The sequence below is a fragment of the Jaculus jaculus genome, chromosome 1 (genome assembly GCF_020740685.1).
Source record: "Jaculus jaculus isolate mJacJac1 chromosome 1, mJacJac1.mat.Y.cur, whole genome shotgun sequence".
NCBI lineage: Eukaryota > Metazoa > Chordata > Mammalia > Rodentia > Dipodidae > Jaculus > Jaculus jaculus.
In genome coordinates this window covers 2620043-2637980 of record NC_059102.1, presented here as the reverse complement: position 1 = coordinate 2637980, position 17938 = coordinate 2620043, and the positions used below count along the sequence as shown (strand labels likewise).

The 17938-nt window shown below is 45.0% G+C and overlaps 1 protein-coding gene across 2 annotated transcripts in view; it reads right to left on the bottom strand.

Moving 5' to 3' along the window:
* Positions 1–17938, bottom strand: part of Tcerg1l (transcription elongation regulator 1 like) — a 202346-nt gene that overhangs the window by 54640 nt on the left and 129768 nt on the right. For both annotated transcript variants that reach the window (XM_012951464.2, XM_045136690.1), the window contains exon 6: positions 15715–15803. In XM_012951464.2, coding sequence (XP_012806918.2) covers positions 15715–15803 — 89 coding nt within the window. The remainder of the gene's footprint in view (positions 1–15714; positions 15804–17938) is intronic.

Sequence of the window (17938 nt, the reverse complement as noted above, 5' to 3'; positions counted from 1 at the left end):
ACACCCAGAACCTCGGGTAATCCCATCCCTTCACTTGACTCTGGCAGGCTTTCCTAATGCAGAACAGATGAGCCACTCAATGTGGCCCAAAGAACCTCCTCCCTCAGCCCCCAGCCATCCCAAATGCTAAGGAAGACACATGGTGTTCTGAGAACGTTCTGGTCACAGAAGGGGGTCAGGGAGTAGGGGACTTGGAGAATAACAAGCTGAAAATACATGACTGAAGACCATCCTGGTTGTCTGGCTTGGGATTAGTGGGAGCCCTGTCATGGAGTAGTGGAGTTTAAGGATGGTAGGACAGTAGCTGTGGTCTCTGGGCAGCTCCTCATTTCTTCCTTGGATGCTTTGCTCAGGGCAAGTCAGTGCATGTGGGTGGTTGGGTCCATGCAGGTCCAGGAAGCTGTTTGGTGGAAGGTTAGGATCCCACAATGTTCTGCTCAGTTCTCTTCTATCTGATCTTGTTCTTGAGCCTGAATGTCTTGTCACTGTTTCCAGACCCTTAGACCTGATGGCTGCTGGGCCAGTGGGCTCCTCTAGTGCAAGGAGGGAAGGGCAGGGCTGCGCAAGTTCAAATGCCTTCCAAAAGGCACTGCTGGCAAAGCCAAGTCTGTCCGAAGACCAAGCACCTGTGAGCATCTCTGTTGACGACTGCTACCTTGCATCATGCATATTTCTTCCATGAAGTGCAAGATAGCAAGATCCTGGAAGATGACAAATGCCCCAAAGACTTTCAGGGAGCCAGTTCTTGCTGTCTTCCAGGCATCTCCCCTCAGCCTCCCAATCTTTGCTGTTTACTTAAGAAGATGCTGCACATTTGGGGGCTTATCTTCATTTTGCCAGATTCTCCCAGGCCCTAGATGAGCCTTTGTCGCAAATGTGGTGCTTTGTGGGAGACAAAGAAGTTAGTGCCTGGGCTCCAGGACAGAGATATGCCCTTCCTCAGGAAAAGCCAGGCCCTGCAATGCCACAATAAGGCATCGCCAACTCCCCAACTTCTACCAAGCTTCTAAAGCCACAGAGGAGGGGAGCTAATTAGAGACTTAATAGGGCATCAGTGTCCAGACAGGGAGGAATGACAATTAACATGGTACACATTTAGATCCAGGCTGCAAGAAACCAGGTCCTGTGCCCAGAGAAGTGTGTGGAATTCAGTGCAGGCTGGTGGCAGGTAAATAAATGTGGTTCCCAAGAGAAATCTGCCCATCCACTTGTTACGGTTGGTTTCAACTAGATGGAGCCAGCTGTAACATGCAAAATTAACTTTATGTATCTTTTTATGCTCATTTTAAGTACATGGGTAGCTCCTCTTCCTTAATCATGCCACATAATTCCTGGATGGCCGCCATATCCCTCCTCTCTCAAAATGTCCCCAGATCCCTGAGGATGTAATTAGTGCATCAGAGTTATTTAAGTCTGCAATGGGTTCTTCACAAGGAGAGCCTCAGTGGGTGACGATCTGATGGAAATCAAGTAAGTGAGTTTGTTAGAGAAGGAGTCTAAGAGTTGCACTTCAAACACCAAGTTTCGAGGGTTGGGAGGCTCTCTGCTGCTCTGCCCAGCCTCAGCCTGGCATGCTGGAGTGGGGATTCACACACAGTGAGGCCTCCTGTGTCAGTGGTTCCCACACAAGCACACTTGTGCCCCTTGCTCTGGACCCACATGCCTTGACCAGGATGGTCTTTTGTTGGGTAAAGCCTGACCCTAACTGACTCTAAAATGCCTGGGCAGAAACCATGCCCCAGGATGGGTGCCCATTACTATTTATCTCTGTCTGAGACTCTAAGGGGCTTCCCTGGTCCTCGCTCTACTTGGCAGATGGGGCAGAGAACCACAGGAATCTGGGCACCAAAATTCAAGGAGGCAAAAATAGAGTATTTTCCAGCTTGAGTGCCCTGGTCAGGTCTTCCTTCCCTATTTATTCCAGGAGAATACAACAGGGGACAAGAATATTCTGTCTGATCTTCGGGTCAGGGATTAAGAGTGGCCTTCGATCAGGCTGCCATGTGACCTTCAGCAACACAGTACCCAGGTGTGCGGTGTGTGTACCACATCTCTCAGCTCCAGGACATGGACATCATGTGATCTCATGAGATGGTTGGTCCAGAAGTAGGAACATGGTGGAAGGTAGGAGTTCAGGAGCAAAGGACCCAGATCCTGAAGGCAATGGCTCACGCCTCTCATGTCCTCCATGTCACTCTTTCCTCTGCTCTTTTGTCTGAGGTAAAAGTGGGCACAGGAAGTCTGTCTGGGAGGTCAAAGGGCAGAGAGGAGGGAAAGGACAGGCCACACCTTGTTTGTGCTCAGCTGACTGCTCACTCACACCCAGGGGAGGGACAGACTCATAGGCAACTGTGCCAGGGTCATCCTCTTCCCTTCCCTGCTTAGCTGCACATCCTATCATTAGCCATTTCACATACTCCCTTCTCCCCCTTTTAAATTTCTGTGTGTGCACACGTGCTCACGTGTGTGTGTGTAAAATGTAGTGTGCGGTGGATGCACATGTATGGAGTTCTTTTTTTTTTAATTTAATTTTATTTTTTATTTTATTTTTTTTATAAATTTTAATTAACATTTTTCATGATTATAAAATATATCCCATGGTAATTCCCTCCCTCCCCACCCCCACACTTTCCCGTTTGAAATTCCATTCTCCATCATATTACCTCCCCATTACAATCATTGTAATTACATATATACAATATCAACCTATTAAGTATCCTCCTCCCTTCCTTTCTCCACCCTTTATGTCTCCTTTTCAACTTACTGGCCTCTGCTACTAAGTATTTTCATTCTCACGCAGAAGCCCAGTCATCTGTAGCTAGGATCCACATATGAGAGAGAACATGTGGCGCTTGGCTTTCTGGGCCTGGGTTACCTGACTTAGTATAATACTTTCCAGGTCCATCCATTTTTCTGCAAATTTCATAACTTCATTTTTCTTTACCGCTGAGTAGAACTCCATTGTATAAATGTACCACATCTTCATTATCCACTCATCTGTTGAGGGACATCTAGGCTGGTTCCATTTCCCAGCTATTATAAATTGAGCAGCAATAAACATGGTTGAGCATGTACTTCTAAGGAAATTAGATGAGTCCTTTGGATATATGCCTAGGAGCGCTATAGCTGGGTCATATGGTAAATCAATCTCTAGCTGTTTTAGGAACCTCCACACTGATTTCCACAATGGCTGGACCAGATTGCATTCCCACCAGCAGTGAAGAAGGGTTCCTTTTTTTCCACATCCCCGCCAACATTTATGATCATTTGTTTTCATGATGGTGGCCAATCTGACAGGAGTGAGATGGAATCTCAATGTAGTTTTAATCTGCATTTCCCTGATGAATAGTGACGTAGAACATTTTTTTAGATGCTTATATGCCATTCGTATTTCTTCCTTTGAGAACTCTCTATTTAGCTCCATAGCCCATTTTTTGATTGGCTTGTTTGATTCCTTATTATTTAACTTTTTGAGTTCTTTGTATATCCTAGATATTAATCCTCTATCAGATATATAGCTGGCGAAGATTTTTTCCCATTCTGTAGGTTGCCTCTTTGCTTTTTTTCACTGTGTCCTTTGCGGTGCAAAATCTTTGTAATTTCATTAGGTCCCAGTGGTTAATCTGTGGTTTTATTGCCTGAGCAATTGGGGTTGTATTCAGAAAGTCTTTGCCAAGACCAATATGTTGAAGGGTTTCCCCTACTTTTTCCTCTAGCAGTTTCAAAGTTTCCGGTCTGATGTTAAGGTCTTTAATCCATTTGGACTTAATTCTTGTGCATGGTGAGAGAGAATTTATTTTCATCCTTCTGCAGATATTTATCCAGTTTTCAAAACACCATTTGCTGAAGAGGCTGTCTCTTCTCCAATGAGTATTTTTGGCATTTTTATCGAATATCAGGTGGCTATAGCTACTTGGGCTTACATCTAGGTCCTCTATTCTGTTCCACTGATCAACATGTCTGTTTTTGTGCCAGTACCATGCTGTTTTTGTTACTATGGCTCTGTAGTATAGGTTAAAATCAGGTATGGTGATACCACCAGCCTCTTTTTTGTTGCTCAGTATTATTTTAGATATTCGAGGTTTTTTGTGATTCCAAATGAATTTTTGGATTGTTTTTTCTATTTCCATTAAGAAAGCCTTTGGAATTTTGATAGGGGTTGCATTAAATGTGTAGATTGCTTTAGGTAAGATTGCCATTTTCACAATATTGATTCTTCCAATCCAGGAACAAGGGATGTTTCTCCACTTTCTAGTGTCTTCTGCAATTTCTCGCTTGAGTGTTTTAAAGTTCTCATTGTATAAGTTCTTTACTTCCTTGGTTAGGTTTATTCCAAGGTATTTTATTTTTTTTGATGCAATTGTGAATGGGAGTGATTCTCTGATTTCATCCTCTGTGTGTTTGTTGTTAGCATATATGAAGGCTACTGATTTCTGTGTATTTATTTTGTATCCTGCTACATTGCTGTAGGTTTTGATCAGCTCTAATAGCTTGCTAGTAGAGTCCCTAGGGTCCTTTATGTATAGAATCATGTCATCTGCAATTTGTATCGCTTTTATGTGTGTCTCTTGCCTTATTGCTATGGCTAAGACTTCCAAAACTATATTAAATAAAAGTGGGGACAGTGGACACCCTTGTCTTGTTCCTGATTTTAGTGGAAAAGCTTCCAGTTTTTCCCCATTTAGTAATATGTTGGCTGTAGGCTTGTCATAAATAGCCTTTATTATATTGAGATATGTTCCTTCTATTCCCAGTCTCTGTAGGACTTTTATCATGAAGGGATGTTGGATTTTGTCAAATGCTTTCTCTGCATCTAATGAGATGATCATGTGATTTTTGTCCTTCAACCCATTTATATAATGTATTACATTTATAGATTTGCGTATATTGAACCATCCCTGCATCTCTGGGATAAAGCCTACTTGGTCAGGGTGAATGATCTTTTTGATATACTCTTGTATTCTGTTTGCCAATATTTTGTTGAGAATTTTTGCATCTATGTTCATGAGGGAGATTGGTCTGTCATTTTCTTTTTTTGTTCTATCTTTGCCTGGTTTTGGTATCAGGGTGATGCTGGCCTCATAGAAGGAGTTTGGTAGAATTCCTTCTTTTTCTATTTCCTGGAAAAGCTTAAGAAGCAATGGTGTTAGCTCTTCCTTAAAAGTCTGGTAAAATTCAGCAGTGAATCCATCCGGGCCAGGGCTTTTTTTAGTTGGGAGATTATTGATAACTGTTCGGATCTCCATGTTGGTTATAGGTCTATTTAAGTGATTAATCTCATTTTGATTTAATTTAGGTAGGTCATATAGATCAAGGAAATCATCCATTTCTTTCAGATTTTCATACTTTGTGGAGTATATGCTTTTATAGTATGTCCCTATGATTTTTTGAATTTCTCTGGAATCTGTTGTGATGTTGCCTTGTTCATCTCTGATTTTATTAATTTGTGTCTCTTCTCTCTTTCTTTTGGTCAGATTTGCTAAGGGTTTATCAATCTTGTTTATCCTTTCAAAGAACCAACTCTTTATTTCATTAATTCTTTGGATTGTTCTTTTTGTTTCTATTTCATTAATTTCTGCCCTAATCTTTATTATTTCTTCCCGTCTACTACTTTTTGGTTTGCCTTGTTCTTCTTTTTCCAAGGCTTTAAGGCGAAGCATTAGGTCGTTTACTTGCGACCTTTCTAATTTCTTAATATAGGCACTTAAGGCTATAAATTTACCTCTTAGAACTGCCTTCATTGTGTCCCAGAGATTTTGGTATGTTGTGTTCTCATTATCATTTGACTCTATAAATTTTTTGATTTCCTTTTTGATTTCTTCATTGACCCACTCATCATTTTGTAGTGTATTGTTTAGTTTCCATGATTTTGTGTATGCTCTATAGCCTTTCTTGCTACTGATTTGTAGTTTAATTACATTGTGGTCAGATAGAATGCAAGGAATTATTTCAATTTTCCCGAATTTGTTAAGATTTGCTTTATGTCCTAATATATGGTCTATTTTAGAGAATGTTCCATGTGCTGCTGAAAAGAATGTATATTCTGCAGCCTTTGGATGAAATGTCCTGTATATATCTGTTAGGTCCATTCCTTCTATGACCTCATTTAGTCCAGATGCCTCTCTGTTTATTCTTTCCCTGGATAACCTGTCAATTGATGAGAGTGGGGTGTTAAAGTCACCCACCACCACTGTGTTTGGTGTTATCTGTGACCTTAGTTCTAATAGTGTTTGTTTGACGAATTTGGGAGCCCCCATGTTAGGTGCATATATGTTTAGGATTGTAATGTCCTCCTGTTGGAGTGTGCCCTTAATCAATATAAAGTGACCTTCCTTATCTTTCTTGACTAACGTCGGACTAAAGTCTACCCTGTCTGATATTAGGATAGCAACCCCTGCTTGTTTTCTAGGCCCATTTGCTTGAAACACCGTCTTCCAACCTTTCACCCTAAGATAGTGTCTATCCTTTGTAGAAAGGTGAGTTTCTTGGAGACAACAAATTGTAGGATCCTGCTTTTTAACCCAGTCTGCAAATCTATGTCTTTTCGTTGGGGCATTGAGATCGTTGATATTAAGAGATATTATTGAAAGGTGTGTATTTATGTTTGCCATTTTTTGTGTGTGTGTGTGTGTTACTGGTTCTACCTGTGCTCTCTTCTGTTAACTGGTATTTGAGTATAGCTTGTTTTTTCTAGGTTCCTTATATGTGTGCTTTTCCTTTTGTTCAGCATGGAGGATTCTATCAAGTATTTTCTGTAGAGCTGGTTTTGTCTTCAAATACTCTTTTAACCTGCTTTTGTCATGGAATGTCTTTATTTCTCCATCTATTTGAATGGATAACTTTGCAGGATAAAGTAACCTTGGTTGACAGTTGTTATCTTTCAGAACTTGGAATATATCACTCCAAGCCCTTCTGGCTTTAAAAGTTTGTGTTGAATAATCTGCTGTAATCCTGATGGGCTTGCTTTTGTAGGTAACTTGATTTTTCTCTCTAACTGCTTTCAATAATTTTTCTTTGGTTTGTGTGTTTGGAAGTTTGATTATAATATGGCGAGGGGAGGTTCTTTCTGGGTTTTGTCTGGCTGGGGTTCTAAAGGCTTCCTGTATCTGTACTGGCACCTCTTTCCCAATTTGGGGGAAATTTTCCTCTATGATTTTGTTGAAGATGCCTACTATGCCTCTGGAGTGGAGTTCTTCTCCTTCTACTATGCCCTGAATTCTTATATTGGATCTTTTCATAGTGTCCCGAATATCTTGAAATTCCCACTCATACTTTTCTATAAGTTTGTCTTTCTCTTTGTTGGACTGCATTAGGTCTGCCACCTGGTCTTCTAGCTTAGATATTCTGTCCTCTCCCTCATCCATCCTACTGGTGAGATTTTCTACTGAGTTTTTTATTTCATTAACTGTGTTCTTCATTGCTAGTAATTCTGACTGGTTTTTCTTTATTATTTCTATTTCCCTATTTATGTCTTGTATTGCCTTCTTTATTTCATTAAATTGGTGTCCTGCCTCTTCTTTGATTCCTTTGATTTCCTCTTTGATTTCTTCCTTGATTGTTTTCATGTGTTCTTTGACCTCTTTGAACATATTTATAATTATTCTTTTGAACTCTTTCTCAGGCATTTCCTCTAACTCTTCCTCTCTGGAGGACATTTCTGATGCATTAATACTTTTAGGTGGATTTATATCATCTTGCTTTTTAGTGTTTCTTGTGTTATAATGTATATATTTTTGAATCTTGGATTAAGTTAATGCTTGGATTTTCTAGCTAGCTGTGTATTCTTAGCTGTATCAATTGATTTGATGTAATATATTTTCAGGGTAGGACCTTAAGGTATTAGGTGTGGCTCTTAAGACTCTCAGAGTATCTACAAAGATGTTCTTAGGGGTTGAGATTCCCTGCTATAGGAGTATTCAAGCAGGCTGAGTGGAATAAAATTCAGGTAGATTCTAAAATTTAACTAAACTCTGTACACATTCAATCAAAAACAGCCCCGAGTATGTATGCAAGAGTAGTTATTATAATGACCAGATCTTCTATCAACAAAGAGGTTTAGATTTCTGGTCTGTTGAGGGATCCAAGTCAGCTTGTGACCAAGTGAGACCCTTCCCTGGTGCAATCCCAGTTACCTTGGGTGATTTTGGTTTCAGTCAAGTTGCTGCCTGGGTCGTCGGGTTGCTGTTCTGATTTCTGGAGCTGGGCACTTGCTTTTCCTACGGGGCAAACCGAGCCGCTGCTGCTGCCTCTGCTGCTCCTATAGCTGCCACCACCGGAGCCACCACCGCTGCTGAAGCTGCCGCTGCCGTGACCACCGCCGCTGCTCCCCCCGAAGCCGCTGCTGCGGGATCTGCCGCTGCTGCCGCTCCTGGGTCCGCTGCTGCTGGGGCCGCTGGTACAGGTGCTGGAGCCGCTGAAGTTGCTGCCGAACTCTGCTCCTGCTTGGGTCCCGCTGTCAGCCCAAGTTGGCGTGGCCGGGTCCCGGGCCGCTGCTGTGTTCGTTGGAGCTGGGCTCAGGTGGTGGGGGAGGGGAGGGAGCCGCGGCTGCTCTGGTTGTCTCGCTGCTCCACGTGTTCTAACTCGCGGTCTTCTCCTCCCCTGCTCGCTGCCGCTCTCCCCTCACGTTTCCCGAGTTGCGGAGAGCGCGGTGTGAGGGGAAAATCCCGCACCTGGCTTTTCCTGCGGCTCGAGCTGGTCTGGAGGTTTTCTGCTGCGCCGCGGCTGCGGCGTTTGGCCGAGCTGCCTGAGCCGCTGGAGCCGCTTTTCCCGCCTGTGCGGGCTCTGGATGTTCTATAACTCTTCTACTTCTCCGCTGCCGCCTCAATTTCCTATACACCCCACTTTTTAGTAAAAACGTGTATTTTGCTGAGTTTTTTTTGGTCTTTTTCCCCCCTAGGCTGCTTTGGTGTGGTACCTACGCCGCCATCTTAACCGGAAGTCTATGGAGTTCGTTTGATTCTTGAGTCTCTGCTCCCCTGCAGCACTGAGGTTTCAGGCATGCATGACTACACCCAGGAAGCACACCTAACCCTCAGCTATCTCTCCAGTCCCTAGTTTCCCTTGTATATGTGTGTGTGTGTGTGTGTGTGCTTGTGTGCGCACGTTAGCATGTGTGCAGGTGCACATGTGGGGGGTACAGATGCACATGGACATACCTTGGGTGCCACTTTTCAGGGATGCTGTCTATCTTTTTTGAGGTAGGGTGTCTTACTGGCTCACAACTCACGATTTAGGCTAGACTGGCTGCCAGGAAGCCCCGGGGATCCTCCTGTCTCTGACTCCCCAGTGTGGGGAGTATAAAAGCTCGCCACCATGCCCAACCTTTTTTCATGGATTCTGAGGATTTAATTCAGGTCATTGTGTTTGCAGGACAGGCACTTTATAATGGAGCTATCTCCCCAGGCCCTCCTTGCTTCTCCTTCTCCATGAGGAACCTATCAGCAGCAGCTACTGGGTGTTTGGAGTGTAAACACAGACCCCCCCCCCCTTGTCAGCACATAGACCAGACAGTCCACAGGGAGCTGGGAAGCTGGTGACAACCAGGATCTGGAAAGTCGCCCTCCCGCCCTGCTTTTCCACCTGGACCCCAGCTTTCCACAAACCAGAGAAACCACACATTTCTCAGGAAGTTCAGCCTCGGGCAGTCAGAATCACAGGCAAGGGGCCATAGCAGATCCTCCAGGTCCACTGCTGTCTTGGAATTCCAGAATGCCTGTCTGAAGACAGATAAATACATACCAAGCTAGGAGCCACATGATCCTCTCCCCATCCACTTGGGAAGGCCATTTCCACGGGGCGCTTATGCCTGGGTCTACCTGGCAGTGGCAGTGGCAGTGGCTCCCTTATGCCTCCCTCTCCACCTGCCATAACTAAGCACTGACATTTAATTCCACATTAGGCTCCCCTCCCCGGCAGTAACACCTCACCTGTCCCTTCCCTTACATAATAAAAGACTCAATTATGCAAAGGGGACAAAGTGACATTTGGTTTCCCTTCAGCAGTATGTACTCAAAGAAGAGTGATGTGGTGTCTCTCAGCTGAGGGAGTGTTATCATATGTCACATGAAAAATCACCTCAGACTGCTTGGGCCCAGCACTCATCTCTCTTAATAGCCATGACTCCTAATCACCTCTCTAGTCAGATGTGTCAGGCTGGGGAATTTCCCCTTCTCTCTGAAATAGTTCTGCCAACTTCACCCACGAACACCCTTTCATACTGATTCTTTGAGAGCCAATCACACTCAGTAGGCACAATTTAACAAGTCTAGAGAATCTGTTTTTACAATATCATATGCAGTAAATTGTTGGTTGTCAGTTATGATATTAGTAAATACCCAGTGAAGTCAGAATTAAAGACATGCACAAACATAAGACCAGAGATCAAGGATCAAGGAGCGTGCCTGGACTGCTGGCCCCTCTAGCCCTCTGGGGCTGCTCCACGTTTGATGCTGCAGCAGCTCTACCAAAACACGCTCTGCTCATCACAGTCCGCCTGCCACTAGCCTCTCAACGAGACAGGCACCAGCTTCTTGGCAGTGCCCCACGTGCATATGGCCACATTCTTTTTCCAACTTAACCACATCTGCTTCTTAGGGCAAGAATGAGAATTAGTTGTAATAGGAGGCGGCACCTTGTGAAAGTGTTACCCGTGTGCTGGCAGCACGCTTCCTGAAAGTATGCTTCCTACTCTTCCCGAGTCACTTCACAAAGAACTTGGAGATGAGTTAGCTACAGGTCACTGACAGAAGGTTTGAATTCATCAATTTGGAGTTTTTAATAAAATTGCCATGCTGCTAAAACCAGTGCTTAATACACATTTAAAAAATTAATAGAAACAGATACCTTTTAATATTTGCTACATACATACATGTAGAAAATGTATTTTGTCCCTATCCCCTCAATTAGTCTCTGTCTTATCCTTCCCCTCCCACTAAAACTCTTCTTATTACCTTAGATCCTCATCCTATACCACTAATGGACTTGACTCCCCTCTCCCAGCAACTGTCAGCTGTCACTATTTATTCTGGGAGGTGTAGGATCTTCTTCATCTATGATGAAATATGGACAGGCTCACTCTTGTGCAAGAAACCACATATGTTCATGTGGTTCATGTGAGTTCATGACAGTAGAGGACTTTCATCCAAAAGACAGCAATCTGCAGCCCCACGTCACACCCTCCTGCTCTCACATTCATTGGTTCTTTAAAGGAATATTTTATTTATTTATATGAGAAGGGGAGACATAAAGGGGAAGGAAATGGGCACACTAGGGCCTCCAGCCACTGGAAAGAAACTCTAGATGCATGTGCCACCTGTGCATCTGCCTTATAAGGGTTCTGAGGAACGGACCTGTGTCCTTTGGCTTTACAGGCCATCACCTTAATCACTAAGCCATCTCTCCAGCCCTTACATTCCTTCTTTCTGCCCCTCTTCTAGAAGTTCCCTGAGCCTTGGAGGGTGTGGTTAAAGAAACCAATCTGGAAGTTTCCTCCCTTATGTCTAGATCTCTTTGTGCCAGAAGGTGCTATGCAAGCTGCTGGGGGGGGGCATTAATAGTCCTACACAGATGTGCATCCTGTGTACTTCACAACCAACCTGTAAGGCAAGAAGTGTCCACAATATGGTAGTGCCATGAAAGTTATGGGGATCCCACTAGCTTTTTCTGATCGGATTTGAGGCCCACTATATGAGAAAAATCATGTCTGGTGCTGTAAATGTAGCCAAAAGCATGTGGCTAGGTACAGAGGACCAAGGGGATATAGGAAGGACTATGTGGTTATGCTAAGTGGACAACATGTCAAACTGCCTTCTAAATGCATGTGTTTATTCCAGTAGACTGGTAGGGCTCACAGCCTCAAACTCAGAAGTGTCTTTATGCAAAGGACAGGGTTAACACAAAGATGCATGACTGGCAAAGATGCCAAGAATAAGTGGCTAGTGTGTGCTCAGCACTAGACATGGAAACAGCTAATTACTTATAAACCCATAATCTTTTAAATGACTTTGAGATGTTAATTAATCATTGATGCTGACATTTATTGTCACTTGAGCCAAAAACTTATGGATTTTATACTTTGCTTAGCAATTATACTTGAAATGCCCCCCCACATGCAACTAAGGATTTCAGTGAGAAATGTGAGCACAGTTCTATACCCTGACACGTGCCATCCAGGTTACACTCAGCCCTCTCCTGTCAAGGTGGATAAGCTGTCACGGTGCACAGAAGTGGATGTGCACTTCATGTTGTTGGCCCTTCTTTAATAGCTCAGACTGGAGAGATGGCTTAGCAGTTAAGGCGCTTGCCTGCAAAGCTAAAGAACCTAGGTAAGCCAGTTGAACAAGGTAGCACATGCATCTAGAGTTCGTTTGTAGCGGCTAGAGACTCTGGCAAGTCCATCCTCTGCCTCTCTCTCTCTCTCAAATAAATAAGTAAAAGTCAAATATTTAAAAGATATGCTTCAGTACTGGGGATCTTGAGATCATCCAACAACATTGTGTTTGCTGCCCCTTCTGAATGGCTGAAAAGTCATTCTGGGCTCTGACACCATTTTTAATGGCTGTATTTGATGGTTCTACTACACGTTTATTCAGGGGATTGATCGTGTGCTTCTGAAGTGCTCATTGTCACATGAACATGTCCAAGGAGACCATACACCCAGCCATATTTCTGCAATAGGTCAGTGGAGGGAATCCTGCACGGTTATGTTAGGAAGGACAGAGAATGCATATGATCAGGTTTGGCACTGCACAGGGGCTTGATACCCTCCCCAGCAAGGAGTGATTCTATCAAAGACAGGGCAACCCCCTTCCTTCACATTCTCAAACACATTGCTACACCCTGACCACTTCTTGGGGCATTTTCTACAGATTGGAAGCAAAGCTTAAACAGGCTGGGTGCTGGTCACCTTCAAGCTCGTGGCTGTCCCCAGTCTTCACACTACAAGAAACTTGGGGGCCTTGTTCACTGAAGTCCTCTCAAACAGCCCTTTCTCTGCTTGGGTCTGAAGTAAAATGGAGTCATCATGAAGTGCTGGTTGAGAGTAAGAATGGGATGACTTCATGATCTTGCACATTCTGAGAAGGTTCCAACGCTTCCTATGTGCTTCTTGTAGTTCTAGCTACTAGGCAGCTCTAAGGTTCAGGGCATCCTTCCTACATCCACTTTGGGCAGCCCTGCCTCAGGGAACCCTCCTGCACTGATATGAAGTCTTTGTTCTGCCACCAGAGAGTCTTCTTTGGGGATCTGGCCCAGCTGGGCACCTGCACTCTCCCACTGGTCCTAATGGGTTGGCCAGTGCTTGACTGGCCAACAAACCCCTAGGCAAGGGATGCCTCACCATGGGACCAACAAAAGGAGATTCTACTGGACAAGGGCAGAGCACCAAAGAGACTCTGTGAGCTAGCAGAGCCTCCTTCAGAAGCCTGAGAATCCTGTCACCTGACACCTCACCTACATCCTGTTACATACACCCTGTCACCTGGTAGTGACCAAAGAGCCCTCGAGTCCTGGAGTGTGACTTCAGGGACCAGCACTGCCACCATTCTTCTGCCACTGCCACAGAGGATGCTCCCAAAGTCAGGACCTCCTCCAGTGTCAGCCACAGCAGACTTCAGGGCCTCAGTGGGCATGAAGGGTCAATGATCTGCAGCGTAGTGTCTCCTGTCAGTGCCGGGAAATCAAGGGCCATGACATGCCCTGTAGATCCCAAGCCCTCTCCAGTCACATCCCTGCTCTGCTCGCAGCCACTTCAAGTAAACTGGAAGGCCCTCCTCCCAGCCGTGCTCATCCCTCTGTGGGAGTGACCTGGGTTTGGCTGCTCCACTCTCAGAAACCCACAACCACATTTGTTCCTCTGCCATACCAATGGGGAGATGACCCTGAGCACCTGCTGCATGAGGGATAGGGGTCCTTTATGTCATGGTGGCAAGACCCCAAATCCCCTCTTACCCAAGGCAAAAAGGCTCATATACTGACTTACAACTCAAAGGCCCCCAAGAGCATGGGACAGCCACAGCCCAGGAATATTGCTGACTTCTAGGCCCCACTTACCACTCTGCATTGCAGAACTGACTGAGGCTTGTGGTCCCCACGATGAATACCAATAACCCCACTTCCATAGAACTCAGCAGAATTGGGGTGGGGGCAGGAGGGGCTAAGAGTACAGCTGTTTTTTTATGAAAACCAGTGAATAATAAAAAAAAAAAGGAAGGCAACCCAAAACTTTCACAATTAGAAGGTTCTGGTGTTCAAGGTCACATTTCGACATAATCACAGTTCTCTGAGGACAGCTCCAAGGGAGATGTGGCTCCTGGGCCTGCCTTAAGGGTACATGTGGACAGCCTGTATAATCAACATTGCCTTTCATGGGTCCTGGCATAGAGCTGTTGAGACGGTGTGGACCTTCTGAGTGAAAGAAATTTCCTTTGCCTCTCTGGCCACAGCCAAATGTTGGGAATGATGGGGAAGTGGGGGCTGAAGAAAGAGTTCCATCCATAATGCAACTGGACAGGGAGCTGAGAGATATGCCTGGCCTCTTAACATGTCCAGCTGCTGGGCATGTTAGGCCCATGCTCAAACCAGACTCCATATTCTCCTATTTGGCTATTTCTGAGTCAAAGCCTTCATAATGAAATTACAGCCACAGCTAAAGCACTTTCCCAAGTACAGCGAGCAACCCCAGAGAATGCCCAGTGAAGCAGGGAGCAGTAGGAAGCCGGGTTTGCCATATTCTTGGAAGAGTATGGGCAGGTAGCTGGTGTCTGCTTAGAATAGTTTACTGTCTAAAGCTTCACGCCCAAAGTCTGATGCAGACACCTTAGTCTGGTAACTAGAGCCAGAACTGAACAAGTCAAAGACATTCACTGCACTGGAGACTCAGTGGGTTTGGGGAAGTGATTCCCCCCAAGTGTTGCACTTTGAGATGGAGGCAGAGAAGCAGGGGCCACTGTGCTGCAGACCCCACCACTGCCCCTTCACCAGGGAAGGGACATACTTTTCCCAGCTAGGAGGGGTGGCCAGGGCGCAGCCACAGGGCTCAGCATGTAAGAGGTTCCTACCCAGCCTGCATGGTAGATGTGAGGCAGAAACCATGAGCAGCCAGGTCTGCCTAACGGATGTGTTTCCCTAATGCAAGCTGTTGGCACTGCTGTTCGTAAGGTGAGCATTTCTTCCCACTGTGTATTACACTCCAATTGTCAGGTTTTAAAACTAATTTTACTGTAATAACCTTTTTATCCTGGTTCCAAATTACTCCATTAGAAAAGGGCAATTTTAGAAACCAAAGACTGTGGTTCCCTCGTGGAGGGTACTTTTGAGTATGGCATTCTCGGAGTCGGGGAATCCTCCCAGGGCAGCTGAGAGAGCGAGGCATCGCTTTAATTAACAGTCACTCCCTGGTGCTTATTCGTGAAGGAGAGGGGAGAGCACCTCTGAAGCTTATGTCGCGCCACACTGACTTCGAGCCACTGATTCTTACTGATATTTACGCAACAGCCTCCCTTATTTAACACACACCCACCCATCATGCAGAGGAACGTGTCACTTAAGCGCCATGTTTCTTTCTTCAGAATGTGTCAAGAGAGGAGAATTTCACCTACCGTGAGTTGGAGATTCATTTTGTGAGCCATAATATTCTAGGGAGCATGTGTTTCCATCAGCAGATGCTGAGACAAGATGATGTTAGGTGTCATTGTTCTTGCGCCTGGGATATCTTACCATGGGGATCCAGGCACTGGTGCGGAGGCCACAGGTCTGTTGCCTTTAGCTGCAGAGTCCTCCCCTCTCACTAGTATGGGTGGAGGTTCCTTTTGGTGAAAGAGAAGAGAGAGCACTGTTTTAATTCTGAACGCTCCCCCTATATTCCAGGAGGCATGTGGAAAGTGATGGGGTCTCCTGTGGGCAGTCACCTCCAGAAGCACTGAGCAATGGGCTCCTCAATGCCCAAGAGCAAAGCAGCAGGACTGGAGTCACAGAGGCCAGAGTCTACGTCATTACACACTGGGTGACATAACTCCTACAAGGCCCCTCCAGGGTCCCCAATTATCTCTCCCTATCCAGGGACCAATGGGAAATACAGGACACTTTGGATCCCAAAGTCAGGGGAAGTCCTGGCTTCATCTCTAGGACCCAGAGCTATAGTCACTGTTCCATGGAAGCCTTGCGTGTGCTGGCAGAGGTGGACCCTGCACGCTGCAACGGGAAATGGACACAGTCAAGCAGCATACATGGCCCATTATGGCAGGAGGAAGTGACAAGTGCATATTATTTTCTTTCTTTCTTGTTTATCTTCTAGCCTTCCTTTCTAGGTACTGTTTGTTCATTTGTTTTGAGACAGAGTTATGTTACGTTCCTAGGTTGGCTTGGAATCTGTGGTGAGTCTCTCTCCAAGTGCTGCGATTACAGGCAAGAGTCAGCATGCCAAGTTTAGGCCACTTTACCAGGCTCCAGCCCACATTCTTAAGTGAGAACAGGGCCCTCAAAGGTTTGGTTGCCCTGTTAAGGATGGAGAATGCTCATCTTTCTGTAACATCTATGGCAGGAGGACCCAAGGGGTCATCTCCAAAGGTACAGGTGGTAGTGCTCAGAGGGATTTGGAGTGTCTTTCAGTCTTCACTCATTTAGAAAACAAGGCCTGTATGAGTTGTACATCTCCTGGAAGAAAATGAAGACTAAATTCCTCTGCTTCACAATGGTGATGGACCTAGGGCAATCATCAGTATTTTTTTTTTTTTTTTTTTTACAGGTAGGATGTTGGTGGGCAGGGTGTACAGGAATAGCTCCCATTTGAAATTAGGAACTCTACAACAGGGACCAAGAGCTGACACTCAGGCCAACATGCTCAGCTGATAGACATGAGTGCCTTATTCAGCAATAAGCAAATCCAGCACAGCCCCAACCCCATCCCAGGAAACACAAAGCCACAGTAAAGACCTTTTTGAAATGAAGATATGCCATCACACTTCCACAAGGCCAAGAAGGAAATGAAATCCCACAGAGCATAAATTATAGAGGTGAGGATCTGTCAAATTCTCCCAGCAGTTTGCAGGGTCTCAAGCTCAGAGCTCCATAAAGATGGTGTTCTCTTACCCTCTGGAAAGTCAGAGGAGACTGCAGGATCATGTGTGATGTGCCAGGTAACAACCCAGCTCTGACTGAGCTGATGGTCACAAAAATGAACACTTCAAAAATGAACAACTTAGGGTCTGTCTGAACAAGCCCCAGTATCAGTGCTTTTGAGAAACAGAGGTGAGATGGTACCACTTGCTCAAGCAAATCTAAATGCCACAGGAGTACCATCCATTGGCCCAACCTGCAAGGGAGGCAGAGGCAGCTCAATATCTAGCACTGTGACAGGGCCAAGCAGAAGCCTTGACACTTTTCCAAGTGGAGTAGCTAGAAGGAATGCACTAAGCTGTGGATGCATCGAATGAAAAGGACCTGACGTTATCACAGGCACCAACAGTGATGTGTCCCAAGGCAACAAATCTATCCCATTCACTCTTCAGCTAAACCCTTAAAACACACTGAGGCTGTCATATGGTCACCATGCCAGATCCCAAGATGCAGTCAACATGCAGGACAAGAAGTCTGAAATGAGAGCAGATGGTCACAAAACTTTCTGCTCCGTTCTAGCATGAGGGCAAGCCTGGGAAGAGAACTGCTCAAACTCTAAGCCGAACCCACCCATGCCTGTCAGTCCCCATGTACCTCTGGGGGCTCTCACATCCCCCTACTTCTTATGATTGGTAACAGCATTTAATAACTTATTTGTAACTTATTTGCCCCTATAAGTATGTGAGAACAATGTTTTGTGGGACTTTTTTTTTTTTTTAGAGTTTTCTGATAGTAGAAAATATCCTTGTTTCCTGTGAAAATAAGGTCAGCATAAATAGTGAGCATAACAGGAAGTATTCAGAGTCGCTTGTCTTAATATATATAT